This window comes from Nerophis ophidion, linkage group LG20 (genome assembly GCF_033978795.1).
Source record: "Nerophis ophidion isolate RoL-2023_Sa linkage group LG20, RoL_Noph_v1.0, whole genome shotgun sequence".
Lineage (NCBI taxonomy): Eukaryota > Metazoa > Chordata > Actinopteri > Syngnathiformes > Syngnathidae > Nerophis > Nerophis ophidion.
The window spans coordinates 41,428,883-41,450,455 of record NC_084630.1 but is presented as its reverse complement, the minus strand read 5'-3'; the positions used below and the strand labels follow the sequence as shown (position 1 = coordinate 41,450,455).

At 40.1% G+C, this 21,573-nt stretch overlaps 1 protein-coding gene across 1 annotated transcript in view; it reads left to right on the top strand.

The window, feature by feature from the left end:
• lrba (LPS-responsive vesicle trafficking, beach and anchor containing) overlaps positions 1–21,573 on the top strand; it is a 971,728-nt gene that overhangs the window by 180,442 nt on the left and 769,713 nt on the right. Inside the window, exons 28-29 of the mRNA XM_061881243.1 lie at positions 1,934–2,075; positions 5,562–5,922. Coding sequence (XP_061737227.1) covers positions 1,934–2,075; positions 5,562–5,922 — 503 coding nt within the window. The remainder of the gene's footprint in view (positions 1–1,933; positions 2,076–5,561; positions 5,923–21,573) is intronic.

The following is a 21,573-nucleotide window of genomic DNA, read 5'->3' as shown; positions in this document are numbered from 1 at the left end:
TATAAGTTAGAACTATAAACTGCTTTGTATTATATTATAGTTTTTATCTTCCATAATGTGTCTACTGACAGATATAAGTTAGAACTATACACTACTTTGTATTATAAATGTAGTTTTTATCTTCCATAACGTGTCTACTGACATATATAAGTTAGAACTACACACTACTTTGTATTAGGTTGTAGTTTTTACCTTCCATAACGTGCCTTCTGACAGATATAAGTTAGAACTATACACTACTTTGTATTATATTGTAGTTTTTATCTTCCATAACGTGTCTACTGACAGATATAAGTTAGAACTACACACTACTTTGTATTAGGTTGTAGTTTTTACCTTCCATAACGTGCCTTCTGACAGATATAAGTTAGAACTATACACTACTTTGTATTATATTATAGTTTTTATCTTCCATAATGTGTCTACTGACATATAAGTTCGAACTATACACTACTTTGTATTATATTATAGTTTTTATCTTCCATAACGTGTCTACTGACATATAAGTTAGAACTATACACTACTTTGTATTATATTATAGTTTTTATCTTCCATAACGTGTGTATTGACAGATATAAGTTAGAACTATACACTACTTTGTATTATAAATGTAGTTTTTATCTTCCATAACGTGTCTACTGACATATAAGTTAGAACTATAAACTGCTTTGTATTATATTATAGTTTTTATCTTCCATAACGTGTCTACTGACAGATATAAGTTAGAACTATACACTACTTTGTATTATATTATAGTTTTTATCTTCCATAACGTGTCTACTGACATATAAGTTAGAACTATACACTACTTTGTATTATATTGTAGTTTTTACCTTCCACAACGTGTCTACTTACAGATTTAAGTTAGAACTATACACTACTTTGTATTATATTATAGTTTTTACCTTCCATAACGTGTCTACTGACATATAAGTTAGAACTATACACTACTTTGTATTATATTGTAGTTTTTACCTTCCACAACGTGTCTACTTACAGATTTAAGTTAGAACTATACACTACTTTGTATTATATTGTAGTTTTTACCTTCCACAACGTGTCTACTTACAGATTTAAGTTAGAACTATACACTACTTTGTATTATATTGTAGTTTTTACCTTCCACAACGTGTCTACTTACAGATTTAAGTTAGAACTATACACTACTTTGTATTTTAAATGTAGTTTTTATCTTCCATAACGTGTCTACTGACAGATATAAGTTAGAACTATACACTACTTTGTATTATATTGTAGTTTTTACCTTGTTAAGAGGGTCAAATTACAGCTCAAAGAGGGAAAGGTGAATCAATCATCAATCATTGATTGATGATTGATTCATTGATAAATTATATTTTTTATATTTATAACACAAAAAGCACACACTCTATGATGGGAAAATAAGTGTAAAAGGTGGTAAATGGAATTTGGAAATGTTTTAATTGAAAACTATTTGTTTTATTGTATTACTGCGGATATTTTTATTTATTATTGTTATTTGACTAGTTTATTACTAATTCATATACGTTCTTTGAAATAGTATGTATAGTTGCCTTTTGGTGGTACAATAAATACTTTTTAAATGAATGAATAATCACTTATGAATGGAAATTTAATATGAATTAAAAAAATTATTATTTTTGCCATAATTGTCCAGTACTTTTCATCTCAACATGAGACAAAAATAGTGCGCCTATCTTCAGGTTTGATTAAGCTGTGGCATTTTTTTCTTTTGATTTTTTTAATGGATTCAAAAGACGTCAAGTTTTATTCGACCCGACTTACTATATGGAACATGTTGCCTTCTTGCAAACCTTTGAGGGTGCATACAAACATCTGGTGGATGCACGTGGGTCGTCTACGTTGTCATACTTTTATCGAACAAACTGACCCTTGCAGGACTTGTTTTTTAGTGCATGTTGTTTCGTTCCAGGAGGACAATAAGCAGGCTCAGTTTCTGGCTCTGGCCGTGGTCTACTTCATCTCCGTCCTCATGGTGTCCAAGTACCGTGACATCCTGGAGCCCCACAATGACAGGAAAGACGCTCAGAGAACACAGTCTGGGAGGAGCTCAGGTACAGCATGTGCTCAAATGAAGGCCTGCACCAACTTTCATTAATTAAAGCACGAGGGGGCCATTTTGATACTTTTCATTATCTAGATGTTTTTAACCTTCACGGCTCACTCTCAAGTTTGGTCCCGGAAACCCGCAAGGGTCTCACTCATAGAAATGTGAAAAATATGTTATTTATTATTTTTTTATTATTATTTTTTAACGCTGAAAACTCTTCAACTTTTTTTAATGCCATTTTTGCCAAAGAACATAATGTTTATTTATCACAAAAGCACAAAATATGCATTATTTTTAGTCAAGGCGTTGAGGGGTTCCGGTCTGGTGACCGCAGGATTAGGTCTCTGCTTTTTGCAGATGATGTGGTCCTGATGGCTTCATCTGACCGGGATCTTCAGTTCTCACTGGATCGGTTTGCGGCCGAGTGTGAAGCGACCGGAATGAGAATCAGCAACTCCAAGTCCGAGTCCATGGTTCTCGCCCGGAAAAGGGTGGAATGCCATCTCCGGGTTGGGGATGAGACCATGCCCCAAGTGGAGGGGTTCAAGTACCTAGGAGTCTTGTTCACGAGTGAGGGAAGAGTGGATGGTGAGATCGACAGGCGGATCGGTGCGGCGTCTTCAGTAATGCGGACGCTGTATCGATCCGTTGTGGTGAAGAAGGAGCTGAGCCGGAAGGCAAAGCTCTCAATTCACCGGTCGATCTACGTTCCCATCCTCACCTATGGTCATGAGCTTTGGGTCATGACCGAAAGGATAAGATCACGGGTACAAGCGGCTGAAATGAGTTTCCTCTCCCTTAGAGATAGGGTGAGAAGCTCTGCCATCCGGGAGGAACTCAAAGTAAAGCCGCTGCTCCTCCACATGGAGAGGAGCCAGATGAGGTGGTTCGGGCATCTGGTCAGGATGCCACCCGAACGCCTCCCTAGGGAGGTGTTTAGGGCACGTCCAACCGGTAGGAGGCCACGGGGAAGACCCAGGACACGTTGGGAAGACTATGTCTCCCGGCTGGCCTGGGAACGCCTCGGGATCCCCCGGGAAGAGCTAGACGAAGTGGCTGGGGAGAGGGAAGTCTGGGTTTCCCTGCTTAGGCTGTTGCCCCCGCGACCCGACCTCGGATAAGCGGAAGAAGATGGATGGATGCATTATTTTCCCCCAAAATAAATTTGAAGGTGGAATATTTAATGTAAAGTAATTCTTTCTTATTTTTTTAAAATTACCGGGGGATCCCAAAAGGCCCCCCCACTCATGTTAAAAAAAAGTCATAGCATATATATTTTTTTTCACTTTCAACACTTACATCTCGAAATCAACTACAAAGCTATCTATTGATTATATGTTTTTTAATGGGTTTTTTTGTTTGTTTTTATGCCCTTTTTGTAAAAAAAACGTTTTATATGCCATACACAAAATATGCAATATATTAATAATATTTAATGTCAAATGTAATTGGAGCCTTGAATGGCTGAACAACATTAATTTAGATTTATTATTAATTTTTGAGCAAAGGAAAGTAACAGCCTTGTGTCAACATAGCAACATGTTCTCGTTCTCTCGTTTTAATCCATTTCTTTTCTTTTTAATTATATCTTCAAAATGGGCCTAGGGCTGGGCGATATTGGCTTTTATTAATATTGCAATATTTTTATGCCATATCGCGATATACGATATATATTACAATATTTTGCCTTGGCCTTGAATGAACATTTGATGCATATAATCACAGCAGTATGATGATTCTACGTGTCTACATTCAAACATTCTTCTTCATACTGCATTCATATATGCTACTTTTAAACTTCCATGCAGAGAGGGAAATCACAACTAAGTCAATTGACCAAAACTGTATTTATTAAATACTCTTCATTCTCTCACGGGTGACTTTTTAAATGAAAGAACAAATTAGTATTGCTGCTACCTTTTGTAGTAAAGTTTTTTTTTTTACTTTTTCAACTATGCATATTGCTGTTGTCTGTTAAATATCTTCCCGCTTGAAGCCAAACCACCGCCAGATGATGGACCCCCTGCTGTTTTTTTGGGCATTTATTGTTCTTCCTCCATTTGTGATCAGTTTCGCACCTTCTCTCTCTTCTAATGTCACTCGCTCCGCTCTGTTTGCACGACCTGCCTCAGCTAACGTTAGCCAGGCTGCTACCTCTCTGCTTGGCGAGAGCGAATGACGTTGCACACGTGCCAGAGTGTGACGTATGTAAGAAGGTGCGCTTGTTTTATGTCTCTGCGAGAAGGAGACACAAGAAAGAGTGGGAAGAGCCTGTAGTGTAATGCTCGCAGCTAAAAGCAACTGCGTAACAACGTATATTCCAATATCACCATATAGTCATTTTCTATATCGCACAGAGACAAACCCATGATATATTGTTTATATCGCCCAGCCTTACGTGGGCCCTTAAAAAAATTAGGAGCAGACACTTTGGACACCCCTGCTCTAATTATTTATATATATATATATATATATATATATATATATATATATATATATATATATATATAATCTAATTATATATGTATAAAATCTAATTATATATGTATGTGTGTGTGTAAATATATATACATATATACATTTGTGTGTGTGTGTGTATATATATATATATATATATATATATATACACATGTATACATGGATGTATATATAGATGTGTATACATATGTATGTGTACGTGTGTGTGTGTATTCACATGTATATATATACTTGTGTGTATATATACATATATATTGTACATATACATGTATATATATGTGTGTGTGTGTGTATATATATATATATATATATGGATTTGTGTGTGTGTGTATATATATGTACATATATGTGTGTGTGTATATATACGTATATACATATATATATGTGTATATATAGATGTGTGTGTATATATATGTGTATATATAGATGTGTGTATATATATGTGTGTATATATACATGTGTATATATATTATACATGTACATATACATGTATATATGTGTGTGTGTGTGTATATATATATATATATATATATATATATATATAATATAGATGTGTGTGTGTTTGTATATATATATGTGTATATATAGATTTGTATATATATATATATATATGTGTGTGTGTGTGTGTGTGTGTGTATATATATATATATATATATATATATGTGTGTGTGTGTATTTATGTGTGTATATATACGTGTGTGTATGTATATATATTATACATGTACATATACATGTATATATGTGTGTGTATATATATTTACATATATGCGTGTGTGTGTATATATATATATATGTGTGTGTGTGTGTGTGTGTATGTATATATATACGTATATACATATATATTTTTTATATATATATATATATATATATATATATATGAAGATGAGGTAGATCACCTCGACTTGGTCATTAGAAAAGTAGCTCGCCTGCTAAAAAAGTGAGTGTTTTACAGTAAACGGAGTAGACTGCACTATAAAACTAGACTAAACCTGCTTCATTGTCTTTATATTAGATGTCGCTGCCTGTTCTGCCGCTATGGAAGCGGAGAATGGCGTCTCCCTCCGGCGTTACGATTCTGGCATCGTTGACGACCACACTTCGACCGCCGTCAGCGAGGCCGATCTCTCGTCCTCGCTCGCGACCCACGGCGGCCCGGACGCCATCTCGGAGGCCCTGTCCACGCTGTCCTCGGAGGTCAAACCCACCGCCGGTCATGGCGATGCCAAGGGCAAAAACGTGAAGGACATCCTGCGCAGCCTCGTGAGCGGCACGCCCGACGACCTCGCCGTGGATCCAAGCCTGCTGCCTCCGGCCTTTCTCGCAGGGCTCAGCGACATCGGAAGAGACTCCCTGCAGATTCGCTCCTTTGACAGGTGAGTTTTGGAAAACGTGTGCTCTAAGTTTCATCATTTTGAAATGTTTCTGGTGTCATTTACCCTATTTTCTGGGCTAAAAAGCGCACCGATTTTTAATTCACTCACACCAAATTTTAGAAGAGCAAAATGTTTTTACATTTATCAGTAGCAGTTGTAAATGTTTATTTACATACAAACGGTGTCTGTAACACGGCAGTAAAACGGCTGATTAAACAAAACAAAAGTCACTGTCATGGACTCACTGGCTGCGGAAGCTAGCTCTCCAATCAGTTAAATAAAACTCAAAAACGCCAAGGTGACTTTCGGTGAATTTATAAAACTGAAACAATACAAAAAGAATGCCATTGTAAGTTAATAATACTAACACAGACACTCTTAAACATGTTAAGAGTAATCAAGCTAGCTTGATTACATTATGATAGCACGTACAAATATGCATGAAAACACTAACACACGTCACACATGTGACAGTTTAGTAAGTACAAGTTGTTTTAGTTGTATTGTAAAACTTACAAATGTTGTTCTGAGTGATGAACAAAGAATCCTTTTGAGCAAAAACGCTATGAACGGATATACTTTTGGTTCAAGGCACAATTTTCCTCCCGCAGCACCTGCAGCGTGCAAACTGGGTTGGCGCCATAGCACCATAGCACAAACAATAATACACCTTTTAATTGTTTCTTTCAGTGTATTATAAAAGCTATTTGTTGAATACAAAACATTCTGACCGCTAGCAGAGAAAAATCCATAAATCAGCCACACCGTTTTAAAAGCCGCTGGGTGTAAAGCGTTGGGAAAAAGTACCGGTTTATAATCTGGAAAATACAATATATAGCAAATTGTATATTATCGTAGTAGGCTGCAATATTCTGTGTATCGTAATATTGATTTTAGGCCTTGTCGTCCATTACTCTAAATAAGTTATTGTCTATTGACCTTAGTCTGGGGAAGAAAGAAGTTTTAGATTTTGCTCTAAAAAAATATATTGTGCATGGGTAGTGGAAAGTAATGACCTCAACTTTATGGGAGATCACATAGGGCTGGGCGATATGGGCTTTTATTAATATCTGGATATGTTTAGGCCTTTCTGTGTGGAGTTTGCATGTTCTCCCCGTGAATGCGTGGGTTCCCTCCTGGTACTCCGGCTTCCTCCCACCTCCAAAGACATGCACCTGGGGATAGGTTGATTGGCGACACTAAAATGGTCCCTAGTGTGTGAATGTGAGTGTGAATGTTGTCTGTCTATCTGTGTTGGCCCTGTGATAATGTGGCGACTTGTCCAGGGTGTACCCCGCCTTCCGCCCGATTGTAGCTGAGATAGGCGCCAGCGCCCCCCGCGACCCCGAAAGGGAATAAGCGGTAGAAAATGGATGGATGGATGGATGGATATGTTTAGGCCATGTCACCATAGACCATATATATCTGCATATGTTGCCTTAGCCTTGAATGAACACTTGATGTATATAATCACAGCAGTATGATGATTCTATGTGTCTACATTCAAACATTCTTCTTCATACTGCATTAATATATGCTACTTTTAAACTTTCATGCAGAGAGTGAAATCACAACTAAAAGTGTATTTATTAAGCAGTGGCACAAACATTCATGTCATTTCCAAAACAGAAAGTGCAAGATTGTCAGAGACATTTTAAAACAAGCTATGAGTGCACTTTTGTGCATGATGTCACTAAGAAGACATATCAAAACAACACTACATTAAAGTGCACTTTTTGTACAGAACGCCACTACAATAGTTTAAAACAAATAAAGTGCACTTTTGTGCATGATGTCACACAAGATATTTCAATAAGTGTCAAATAAAAATGAGCTGCATAATAGGAAATCAAATAGTGTATGTCCTTCGCTATGTGGTAGGTTCCTGCGGACGTTATCTCCTTCTGTTGTTGACTATTTTTTTTTATACGGTGTTGATCCAGAAATGGTTGCTTGGGCATTTTGTGGGTGTGGCACCGAATAGAGATGTTGACATGCGGAGTTTCAAGCACTCTTTATTCTCTAGCAGGTGACATTTTTAAATGATGCTACATATTAGCAGTAATGCTACTTTTTGTAGCAACGCTTTGGCCGCATACTTGACTTATTACGGTTGTCTGTTTAATATCTTCCCGCTTGAAGCCAAACCACCGCCAGACGATGGACCCCCTGCTGTTTTTCTTGGGAATTTATTCTTCCTTCATTTGTTACTAGATTCGCACCTTCTTTCTCTCGTATTACCACTCGTGCCATAGCTAACGTTAAACATGCCGCTACCTCTCTGCTCCGCGAGGGCGTATACGTATGTAAGAAGGTGCGCTTGTTTTATGTCAGTTAGAAGGAGAGACAGGAAAGAGTCAGAAGAGCCTGTAGTGTAATGCCCGCAGCTAAAAGCAACTGCGTGAGAAGTGTTGCGTTTTGGACCTGTTCTTCCTTCGGTCAACGGCCGCAGATTGTTTGATGACACATAAGCTGGTTTTAAATCAATCAGAGACAGAGGTTGCCAATTTTTACCAAAGCGCCTTGGGAGATCAATCTAGACACAACATTTCAAAGCTCGGTCCAAATTGATCTAATCCTAAAATGGCAGTTTCTCCCCCGCCCCTCTTCTTCTCCTCCCTACTTTGGACAGTTGAGATAACAGATTTGTTATGGCTTCATTCCGACATTCCAAACTCAAGGTCTATGTAAAAGGCTCCCACTTTAGTTGTTCTAAAATCTGACTAGGAAATTAAAAAGACAACCAAATCCAACAATATCTGACTAGGAAAGGAAAAGACAACCAAATCCAACAGTCCCCCTTCAGATCTTCTAAAAAAGATCTCTCAACACAACTACAATACTTCCAAAGCACCTACCTCACACCAAAATCTTAGCAAGCTCTCACTAAAATAAAAACATACTCCAAAATCACCATATAGTCATTTTCTATATCGCACAGAGACAACCCCGCCATATATCCAGTATATTCCATATATCGCCCAGCCCTACTGGCACATCATTTTCTTGCCTTCCACTGAGTTCTGTGTAAAAGACACCGGTGATAGGATTTCTGTGTGAAAGAGGCTACATTTAGTTGTTTTTCCCTGCGCTTTGGTTAGAACAACTGGAGGAAGTTCCAGACGTTCTTGCCGGTCTGACAACTTCATCTTTTTCCCCAAGACTCCATATGCCGCCCCCCCCCAGTTGACAGTTTCATAGCGTTCATCCCCTCGAGCGCTGACCTTGAAGACGTCTCAGCACGGTGTCCTCGAAAGGAAACTTTTGGTGGATCTAGAAAAACGTTTTGTAAGAGAAACCCCTTTGAACCAAGGAGTCGTTCTCTCCCATGGCTTTCCCTGCCTCTCTTCTGTGTGTCAGCTGTCACTTTGGCTCTTCTTCCCCGGCAAGCTGCTCTACAGGGAACCCCCTCAGATGGTTTTTGGATGCCAGCGCTCGCACTGAATTTAATCTTCAAGGGGAACTGCACTTTTTAAAAAAAAAAATGTTGCTTATAATTCGCAATCCTTACGCGCATCCTAATGTGCATTATTCATTCTAATTCATAAAATACTGCAAGTTCAAGGCGGCTAACAGCACAGCTATTGGGAGTACCATATTTCCTTGAATTGCCGCCGGGACGCTAATTAATTTAAGACCTCTTCTCACTCCGGCGCTTACCAAGTGCATGCGGTAAAGGCAAGCATGCGCTAATTATTTTAAAACCTCTTCACACTCCGGCGCTTACCAAAGGCAGGCGGTAAATTTAGCCCTGCTCTTATAAATTTGAGTGTGATGTAAGGATACCATCATGAAAAGCACATTTAATAAAAAAAACTTTATTATGGTCTTACCTTTACTTATAAATGAAGTCCATGCGCAGCTCCTTCTGATCAAAAGCATCGATAGCTTGTTTTTAGAAGTCTTCCTTATCTTTCTTCAGTTTTAAAAGTCTCTCCCTCTCGATGGAGATCTTCCTTTATTACCTCCTGCTTTGATTGAAAGTCCAGTTTAGAAAACAGTTTTATTTTAGATATGTAATCCTCCATGTTAAAAGTGCAAGCGAGAGGAAAAAATAAACTTGCTGCTTGTTGTCACTTCTTCTGCAGCCGAGTAGTCGCAAGAAGGATCACTAGCGCCCTCTACCACCAGGAGGCGGGAGTCATTTAATGACTCATATTTGACACACGCAGCTACGGTATATCAATAAAACATAGCTGCTCTGCTTACTGTTCTTTTTAGCATATTCAATAGCTTGGACCTTAAATCCTACTGAATAGCTCTTAATCTTCTTCTCTTTATGCGATTTCGAATGATCGAAATCAGTCTCCTCCATGTTGAAAATGATGACAGGTGAAGTGTCACTCATGACGTGACGAGTTTGACCCGGTGGAAATTTTAGGCATATGCTAAATATTTGGCAAAACGAGTTTGACCCAACGGAAAATCCAGACATGCACTAATAGAAATAATATTTTGCGAAACGAGTTTGAGCCGGCGGAAAATCTAGACATGCGCTAATAGAAATAATATTTTGCAAAACGAGTTTGACCCGGCAGTAATTCTAGGCAGGCGCATACTATATACCTGGCGGCAATTCAAGGAAATACGGTATGTGCAATGGTTCTACTTGCAGCAAAGGGAGGTGTCAAAACTCAGATGAAGTTTTAAATATTGTATCAAATGTACATTTAAACCCACATTTGTTACATGAGTAATATCTCCAAAGGTACTGTAATGTAGGCAGGTGCATACTATATACCCGGCGGCAATTCAAGTAAACACGGTAGGTAAATATTACATTGATTGATTGATACTTTTATTAGTAGATTGCACAGTACAGTACATATTCCGTACAATTGACCACTAAATGGTAACACCCCAATAAGTTTTTCAACTTGTTTAAGTCGGGGTCCACGTTAATCAATTCATGGTAGTTATGCTGGTGTGTGAGTGTTGTCTACCTGTTGGGCCTGTGATGAGGTGGCCACTTGTCCACGGTGTACCCCGCTTTTTGCCCGAGTGCAGCTGGGATAGGCTCCAGCACCCCCCAACCCCGAAAGGGACAAGCAGTAGAAAAGGATGAATTCACTAATGTGCCTGTGACTGCATTCCATACATCATAGACAAAATTCCCCAAAAAGTGCAGGACCCCTTTAACCATGCCTTAGAATCTCTTTCCCCGGCGCGGGTCCTGTGCGGATTGTCACGTAGCCAGGCCGCAGACGGGCCCAGGTGAGAGAAGACGATAGCCGGTCTGGTTTAGATTTGTCTGTGAGAGCTTGAGGGGGTGAGTGAGAGAGATGGGAGAAGCACAGTCTCCTCCATGGGGGAGATTTCCAAGTGGAGCTTCTCATATTTTGAAGAAAACACCCCTTCCCCCGTCCCCCCAGCACACAGTCAGTCAGGCGATGGGAATTTTTCAGCATCTGTGCGATGGCGTGCTTTATCTGAGGAATGCTTTGTCAGGTCCTCATATCAGGGGGATTAGACTGGCTCCTGCCCGCCGAGCACATCACTAGGCATGGAGGGACGTCAGGAAAGTTTAGAGCAACAGCTCGCTCGCAGCCTTCCAGGAGCCGCTTCACATCCGCACACCTTGAAGACCGCCTTTCAGATTCACCGCCCAGCAGACTCAAGAACATGTCCATTGTTCAACATATCCCAACATCTATCTTTTACCAACCCTCCCCCCGTCCCACTTGTAACGTGAAATACTCAACTTTATATACGTCTTACACCTAGAGAGCTTTCAACGGGAAATAAAAGAAGGGGTTTTATGACATTCTAGATCATTGCGCGCCACATCGCAATTATTGTATGTATATATATATATATATATATATGTATATTGACGACTTGTCCAGGGTGTACACCGCCTTCCACCCGATTGTAGCTGAGATAGGCCCCAGTATACAAACCCCGTTTCCATATGAGTTGGGAAATTATGTTAGATGTAAATATAAACAGAATACAATGATTTGCAAATCCTTTTCAAGCCATATTCAGTTGAATATGCTACAAAGACAACATATTTGATGTTCAAACTCATAAACTTTATTTTTTGCAAATAATAATTAACTTAGAATTTCATGGCTGCAACACGTGCCAAAGTAGTTGGGAAAGGGCATGTTCACCACTGTGTTACATCACCTTTTCTTTTAACAACACTCAATAAACGTTTGGGAACTGAGGAAACTAATTGTTGAAGCTTTGAAAGTGGAATTCTTTCCCATTCTTCTTTTATGTAGAGCTTCAGTCCTTCAACAGTCCGGGGTCTCCGCTGTCCTATTTTACGCTTCATAATGCACCACACATTTCCCATGGGAGACAGGTCTGGACTGCAGGCGGGCCAGGAAAGTACCCGCACTCTTTTTTTTTTTTTTTTACGAAGCCACACTGTTGTAACACGTGCTGAATGTGGCTTGGCATTATCTTGCTGAAATAAGCAGGGGCGTCCATGAAATAGACACAGCTTAAATGGCAGCATATGTTGTTCCAAAACCTGTATGTACCTTTCAGCATTAATCATTGTATTTCGTTTATATTTACATCTAACATAATTTCCCAACTCATATGGAAACAGGGTTTGTGTGTGTGTGTGTGTATATATATATATATATATATATATATACGGCGTGGCGCAGTGGGAGAGTGGCCATGCGCAACCCGAGGGTCACTGGTTCAAATCCCCACCTAGTACCAACCTCGTCACGTCCGTTGTTTCCTGAGCAAGACACTTCACCCTTGCTCCTGATGGGTGCTGGTTGGCGCCTTGCATGGCAGCTCCCTCCATCAGTGTGTGAATGTGTGTGTGAATGGGTAAATGTGGAAGTAGTGTCAAAGCGCTTTGAGTACCTTGAAGGTAGAAAAGAGCTATACAAGTACAACCCATTTATTTATCATTTATATATATATATATATATATATATATATATATATATATATATATATATGTAGGTGTGGGAAAAATCACAAGACTACTTCATCTCTACAGAACTGTTTCATGAGGGGTTCCCTCAATCATCAGGAGATTTTAATGGAAGCATTCACATACAATGGTTTATATAGGGCACAGAGTGGGTGGGTACAGGCAGGCGTAGGGCGTGGTGATTGGCTCATGTGTTACCTAAGAGGTGTTTCCGTCTGTGGCGGCATGTTGAAATGATTTCACTGCGCTTGTTGAGGGATGACAGGTCTGGATGATATATAATAAACAGTTTCTCTTTCAAGCATAGGTTGCATCTTTTATTACCACTGTTGTAAGGTGTGCTGGATGCAAGAATTTGCCATGTTATTGAATATTCAACATTATTGTCTTTGAGGTTCCAAATGTGCTTTGCTGAGTTCTGTAGAATTCCGCAAAGTCTGGTTTCTAAAGGAGGCCTTGTGATTATTCCATCTGGTTTTAAACGCTCCTTCGGTTAATCCTACGTACGTGTCGGATGTGTTAATGTCCTTGCGTGTTACCTTTGCTTGGTAATCCAATCAAGATATATATATATATGTATGTATGTATGTATGTACAGTATATACTGTATGTACGTAAATTATTTCTGTCAAAAGTGAAAGAATGACTATATTTTGCCAGAAAGGGCTTCATTATTTCCAGGCCACATAAAATGAGGTGGTGGGCCACTCTAAATGACAGGCCAGATTTGGCATCCAGAACTTGAGTTTGACACCTGTTTTAGAGATGAAAAGAATGGGGCAACATAGCTCGGTTGGTAGAGCGGCCGTGCCAGCAACTTGAGGGTTGCAGGTTCGATTCCCGCTTCCGCCATCCTAGTCACTGCCGTTGTGTCCTTGGGCAAGACACTTTACCCACCTGCTCCCAGTGACACCCACACTGGTTTAAATGTAACTTAGATATTGGGTTTCACTATGTAAAGCGCTTTGAGTCACTAGAGAAAAGCGCTATATAAATATAATTCTCTTCACTTCACAATAAAACCTTAATTAAAATATTACATGTACTGTCTTGCATTTATATTTAACTGCACACAAGAGCTAAATATTTAAATTATGTAAAAAAAAGCCAAATATACATTTTAACACACGTTAAACCAGGCGTTCTTAACCCTTTTTGACCTTGGCGACCTACTCATATTTTAATGCTGAATTAGTAATCTTACTTCCTTATTCCATAACTATATCCAACATACTTAATAATATTTAGCAGGATAAAACTTGTCAAATGAAAAGAATGCATGTGTTACGTCACAACAAAGATCGAGGCTTAGGTCAGGCTGATTACTAACATAAATACTAATCAAATATACTGCAAAAGAAGGGACTCATGAGAACTGATGACAAATACATTAATACAATACAATTAAGTACAACTAAAATAGTATGAATTTTCTTGAAGTCTCAGACCTGAGGGAACTCTTTTTTTTTTTTTTTTACCAATTTCAACAAATCCAAACAAAAATTCCCGGTTTAGCCTGACTTTTAAATACAAAACATACATTTTAAGTCAATTAAAAATTAAAATAAGATTTTACATTAAACCAAATCTTTGAATTAGAATAAATAAAACAACTACTGAAATTTGGTAGAATTATAAATACAAAAATTCAGAATGAAAAGTTAACACCCTCTTAAATTTAATCTTGCGTAAAAATATCCATTCATCCATCCATCCATTTTCTACCGCTTATTCCCTTCGGGTTCTCGGGGGGCGCTGGAGCCTATCTCAGCTACAATTGGGCGGAAGGCGGGGTACACCCAGGACAAGTCGCCACCTTACATTTACGTTTTAATATTTTTTTTAACACATTTTGCATTACATTACAGTACCTGTGGAGATATTACTTATGTACCAAATGTGGGTTTAAATGTACATTTGATACAATATTTAAAACGTCATCAGAGTTTTGACACCTTCCTTTGCTGCAAGTAGAACCATTGCACATACCGTATTTCCTTGAATTGCCGCCGGGTATATAGTATGCGCCTGCCAAAAATTACTGCCGGCTCAAACTCGTTTTGCAAAATAATTAGCGCATGCTTAGCATTACCGCCGGCTCAAACTCGTTTCGCAAAATATCATTTTTATCAGCACATATCTAGAATTTCCACCGTGTCAAACTCGTTTAGCCAAATAATTAGCATATGCCTAAAATTTCCACCGGGTCAAACTCGTCACGTCACGAGTGACACTTCACCTGTCATCATTTTCAAAATGGAGGAGGCTGATTTCAATCATTTGAAATCGCATAAAGGGAAGAATATTTAGAGTTATTAAGTAGGATTTAAGGCCCAAGTTATTGAATATACTAAAAAGAACAGTAAGCAGCTATGTTTTATTGATATACCGTAGCTGCGTGTGTCAAATATGAGTCATTAAATGACTCCCGCCTCCTGGTGGTAGAGGGCGCTAGTGATCCTTCTTGCGACTACTCGGCTGCAGAAGAAGTGACAACAAGCAGCAAGAGTGAGCAGCGATCCTTTATTTTTTCCTCTCGCTTGCACTTTTAACATGGAGGATTACATATCTAAAATAAAATCGGTTTTCTAAACTGGACTTTCAATCGAAGCAGGAGGTAATAAATGAAGATCTCCATCGAGACAGAGAGACTTTTAAAACTGAAGAAAGATAAGGAAGACTTCTATAAACAAGTTATCGATGCTTTTGATCAGAAGGAGCTGCGCATGGACTTCATTTATAAGTAAAGGTAAGACCGTAATAACGTTTTTTTTATTAAATGTGCTTTTCATGATCGTATCCTTACATCGCACTCGAATTTATAAGCGCAGGCCTAAATTTACCGCCTGCCTTTGGTAAGTGCCGGAGTGAGATGAGGTTTTAAATTAATTAGCGCCCCGGCGGCAATTCAAGGAAATACGGTATTACTGATTAGTCTCTTAAGTAAGGGACTGATTGAACCATTTTATTCTTCATTTCTTAAGTTTGATCAGAAAGTCGTAAGATTTCAGCACAGCCCGTTCATTTCATATCTAGATGAATACAATAATAATAATCATCCCATGTCCATCCTCAACAGTGAATGCGTGCACTCCCAGTCCATCAGCGCTCGACATGTAAAACCAAACAAATAGTCCCCACTTTCTCCTCTGACAAAACACGGCACCTCTCCAATGGTCCAGACCCTTGGATTTACTAAACCTCCCCAAAAAAAGCTAGACCTAGATAAAAACTGGGCGTGGGTCACGGGGTGAAGTATCTCCCCCCTTCTCCTTTTAGTGATTTACTTCCGAGCACAGACCTGCTGCATTTCTCCCATCCATTCCTCCGGCGTGGCCTGTTATGACAGGCGCTCTGCAAATATTTGCTGACATGAGCCAGAACCAAACAGTGTCATTGTACAAGCCGTTGATTTAGGCCCGGGCCGAGCCGCAGAACGTGCGAGCGCTGGACGCTGGGATATACATGACGCGCTTGTTTGCATTCCTGGCAGCGCGCAGAAGAATGGTGTCCCCCTGGTGAAGTGTTGTTAATGTAGCACTCGGTGGGAAACCAAGCATGTCAGAAACAAACACGCTCATTTGTCTGGAGTGGAGTATTTCTGAAACTGTACAAAGCCAATGACACCAGGCAAGACATTTGTTTGCATGTTAGAGGAACCAGAGTGCAGTGGATTTATGCAGGAGTTATCACCACAGCTGCTGTCTTTCAAACAAGTGGGTTCCAACTCCCCGCTAACAAATGCTGGACTCCTCTGCCTCACACAAATACGCTAAATTGTCTGAAATAGGGCCCCCAAAAGGACTCCCATTCCCCGGGAACACCTGCTGGAACCCTCTGCCTCACCTAAATTGCCAAACTGTCTGAAAATAGGGTCCCCAAAAGGCCTCCCATGCCCCAGGAACACCTACTGGAACCCTCTGCCTCATCTTTATACGCCAAACTGTCTGAAAATAGGGCCCCCAAAATGCCTTTTCATTCCCTCGGAACACAAGCTGGAACCCTCTGCCTCACCAAAATACGCCAAACTGTCTGAAAATAGGGCCCCAGAAAGGCCTCCCATTCCCTAGGAACTCCTGCTGGAACCCTCTGCCAAACCAAAATATGCCGAAATGTCTGAAAATAGGTCCACACCCTCTGGAACCGTCTGCCTCACCTAAATACACCAAACTGTCTGGAAAAAAGGGTCCCAAAAGGCATCCCATTCTCTGGGAACACCTGCTGGAACCCTCTGTTAGTGAGAGTCCAGTCCATAATGGATCTAACATAATAGTGTGAGAGTCCAGTCCATAGTGGATCTAACATAATAGTGAGAGTCCAGTCCATAGTGGATCTAACATAATAGTGTGAGAGTCCAGTCCATAGTGGATCTAACATAATAGTGTGAGAGTCCAGTCCATAGTGGATCTAACATAATAGTGTGAGAGTCCAGTCCATAGTGGATCTAACATAATAGTGTGAGAGTCCAGTCCATAGTGGATCTAACATAATAGTGTGAGAGTCCAGTCCATAGTGGATCTAACATAATAGTGTGAGAGTCCAGTCCATAGTGGATCTAACTTAATAGTGTGAGAGTCCAGTCCATAGTGGATCTAACATAATAGTGTGAGAGTCCAGTCCATAGTGGATCTAACATAATAGTGAGACACCAGTCCATAGTGGATCCAACATAATAGTGTGAGAGTCCAGTCCATAGTGGATCTAACATAATAGTGAGAGTCCAGTCCATAGTGGATCTAACATAATAGTGAGAGTCCAGTCCATAGTGGATCTAACATAATAGTGTGAGAGTCCAGTCCATAGTGGATTTAACATAATAATGTGAGAGTCCAGTCCATAGTGGATCTAACATAATAGTGTGAGGGTCCAGTCCATAGTGGATCTAACATAATAGTGAGAGTCCAATCCAAGGTGGATCTAACATAATAGTGTGAGAGTCCAGTCCATAGTGGATTCAACATAATAGTGAGAGTCCAGTCCATAGTGGATCTAACATAATAGTGTGAGAGTCCAGTCCATAGTGGATCTTACATAATAGTGTGAGAGTCCAGTCCATAGTGGATCTAACATAATAGTGAGAGTCCAGTCCATAGTGGATCTAACATAATAGTGAGAGTCCAGTCCATAGTGGATCTAACATAATAGTGAGAGTCCAGTCCATAGTGGATCTAACATAATAGTGAGAGTCCAGTCCGAAGTGGATCTAACATAATAGTGAGAGTCCAGTCCGAAGTGGATCCAACATAATAGTGAGAGTCCAGTCCATAGTGGATCTAACATAATAGTGAGAGTCCAGTCCGAAGTGGATCTAACATAATAGTGAGAGTCCAGTCCGAAGTGGATCCAACATAATAGTGAGAGTCCAGTCCGAAGTGGATCCAACATAATCGTTCACAAATGTTTGTAGAAACAGTCTTCATGCATAAGTGCTTGATTTGATACACCTTTGGCGGGGCCAAGTGATTAGTGATTCTCATCATTTGGATGAGTGGCCAAATACTTTTGGGGCGGTATAGCTCGGTTGGTAGAGCGGCTGTGCCAGCAACTTGAGGGTTGCAGGTCCGATCCCCGCTTCCGCCATCCTAGTCACTGCCGTTGTGTCCTTGGGCAAGACACTTTACCCACCTGCTCCCAGTGCCACCCACACTGCTTTAAATGTAACTTAGATATTGGGTTTCACTATGTAAAGTGCTTTGAGTCACTAGAGAAAAAGTGCTATATAAATATAATTCACTTCACTTCACAATATAGTGTATATATTTACATCATGTATATAAAACCATAATGGAGTAGTTTGGATGTTGTTATGGGGCTCTGTAGGCAGAATAGAGTGACTCCAATAGGCTCCATTGTGAGCAGACTTTTAATAGGAAGTATTTAATATTTAGCCTGCATTAAAAAAAATACCTCCATCATGATTCTGAACAATAAGCAACGTAAAATACAAAAAAAAAAGTGCAGTTCCCCTGTAAATTGCAGAGACAAATGCTCGATTTTACAGTCGGCGGTGTCATTGAGGCTCGCTGCTGTTGTCTATTAGAGAGGACGATTGGGAGGAAGTGTAACTCACTTCCTGTTCTAGTTCCTCTTCTTTGATGTTTGCATGAAAGACACGGGAGAGACTGTTACTCGCACTTAACTTTACCTGGAATAGCACACATCACTGGAACACAACATTTACTTCACACGTGCACAGCAGGTTAAAGCCTTTGAATAATTCAGCCACACACACGTGTACACACACACACACACACACACACACACACACACACACACACACACACACACACACACACACACACAGACTGCTCTGGGCCTCCTGTTTGTGGCTGCTGACGGCTGATTAATCGAGTGGGGCGGCCCACTCATGATAAGTGTGGCTAATGACCTGCTGAATAATTCACCGGCTCCTTTCTTAAGGCAGATGGAAGCTTCAACACAAACTCAAACTCACACACACTCAATTGTGTCGCTCTCTCTTACGGCAAAGACTTCAGGGTTCTTGCCGAGCTTCTCCGTCGGCCCGCTGGCGTTGACGCTCGCCGTGCTTCGTGTCAGCACCGCGCCTCGCATGCCGTTATCTCGGCAGGAGGAGAAGTTAGGAGATACCCCGTGTCTGCGTGCAAGCTCCCGACAAACTGATTTCACTGCAGATATTTTTAGTGGAAGAAACAAGAGTGAGACCTCTTGTCAAACATCCTCTGTCACGTGGCGACATTGCTGGTTTTACAAGCAGAGGAGCATGTTTGGCAGTGCGCACACATCGAGTACTCCGTCAGTCGACCCCAGAGCAGCTGTGGCTACTGATGTAGCTTACCACCAGCAGGTGTGAATGAATGTTGAGTCCTACTTCTCTGGGAGCGCTTTGAGTGTTTAGAAAAAGCGCGATATAAATCTAAGTTTTTTGTTTTTTTTTTACTTAAAGGGGAACATTATCACAATTTCAAAAGGGTTAAAAACAATAAAAATCAGTTCCCAGTGGCTTGTTGTATTTTTTGAATTTATTTTAAAAATTTTACCGGTCCCGGAATATCTCTAAATAAAGCTTTAAAGTGCCTTATTTTCGCTATCTTCGAAACCACTGTCCATTTCCCTGTGACGTCACACAGTGCTGCCAATATAAACAAACAATGGGAATACCACAGCAAGATATAGCGACATTAGCTCGGATTCAAACTCGGATTTCAGCGACTTAAGCGATTCAAGGGATTACGCATTTATTGAAACAGATGGTCAGAGAATGGAGGCAGATAGCGAAAACGAAATTGAAGAAGAAATTGAAGCTATTGAGCGAATAGCTATTGACGCCATTCGGCCATAGCGTGGTGTACCTAATGAAGTGGCCCATAGCATGGCTGCCTTATTAGCATCGCCGGTAAAATGTGCGGACCAAACGATCAGGACTTTCGCATCCTGTGACACTGGAGCAACTTAAATCCATCGATTGGTAAGTGTTTGTTTTGCATTAAATGTGGTTATCTAGTTTCAAATGTACATACAGCTAGCGTAAATAGCATGTTAGCATCGATTAGCGTAGCATGTTAGCATCGATTAGCTGGCAGTCATGCTGCTACCAAATATGTCTGATTAGCACATAAGTCAACAACATCAACAAAACTCACCTTTGTGATTTGGTTGACTTAATGGTTGCAAATGCATCTGCAGGTTATCCATACATCTCTGTGCCATGTCTGTCTTAGCATCGCCGGTCAAATGTGAAGACACTTTGGTATATTGAATGGGGGTCTGGCGGCAGATTTCTTGCCAGTGGTGCAACTTGAATCCCTCCCTGTTAGTGTTGTTACACCCTCCGACAACACACCGACGAGGCATGATGTCTCCAAGGTTCCAAAAAATAGTCGAAAAAACGGAAAATAACAGAGCTGAGACCCGGTGTTTGTAATGTGAAAATGAAAATGGTGGGTGTGTTACCTCGGTGACGTCACGTTCTGACGTCATCGCTAAAAGAGCGATAAACAGAAAGGCGTTTAATTTGCCAAAATTCACCCATTTAGAGTTCGGAAATCGGTTAAAAAAATAGATGGTCTTTTTTCTGCACCATCAAGGTATATATTGACGCTTACATAGGTCTGCTGATAATGTTCCCCTTTAATGCAGACACAGAGTGTAGACAGAAAAGGGAGAACGAACGCATTTTGGCCTAAAAACTGACCATAAAAGTGCAGTTTTAACACTGAAACACCCTCAGGAAGTAGTGCTTTAAGACATCCATCCACAGTCGGCAGTGTTTTAACAACTTCTAAATCACTAATCCTCGCCTCCACGGTGACAAAGTGAGTATCTTACAAGTATCATCCCTAGCTAAACATGCATCACTACACACCAGGACAGGGGTGGGCAACCCAAAATGTTGAAAGAGCCATATTGGGTCAAAAATACAAAAATTAATATGTCTGTAGATGCAAAAAAATAAAAGCCATATTACTTAGTGTGTCATGAGATATAAAATGAATTAAGAGGACTTAAAGAAAATGAAATGACCTCAAATATAGCTACAAATGAGGCATGGTGATGCTATAAATAGCATGTTAGCATGGATTAGCTTGCAGTGAACAAATATGTCATGTACATTGATAAAAGTTTGGTGGACAAAAAGAGACAGAAAAAGAAGTGGCGTAAAACACGTCCTAGAGAGTCGGAGAAAGTTATACATGTAGACAAACTACGGTGAGTTCAAGGACCGCCAAAATGAGTAGGACAAAACGGCGCTCGCCAAATAC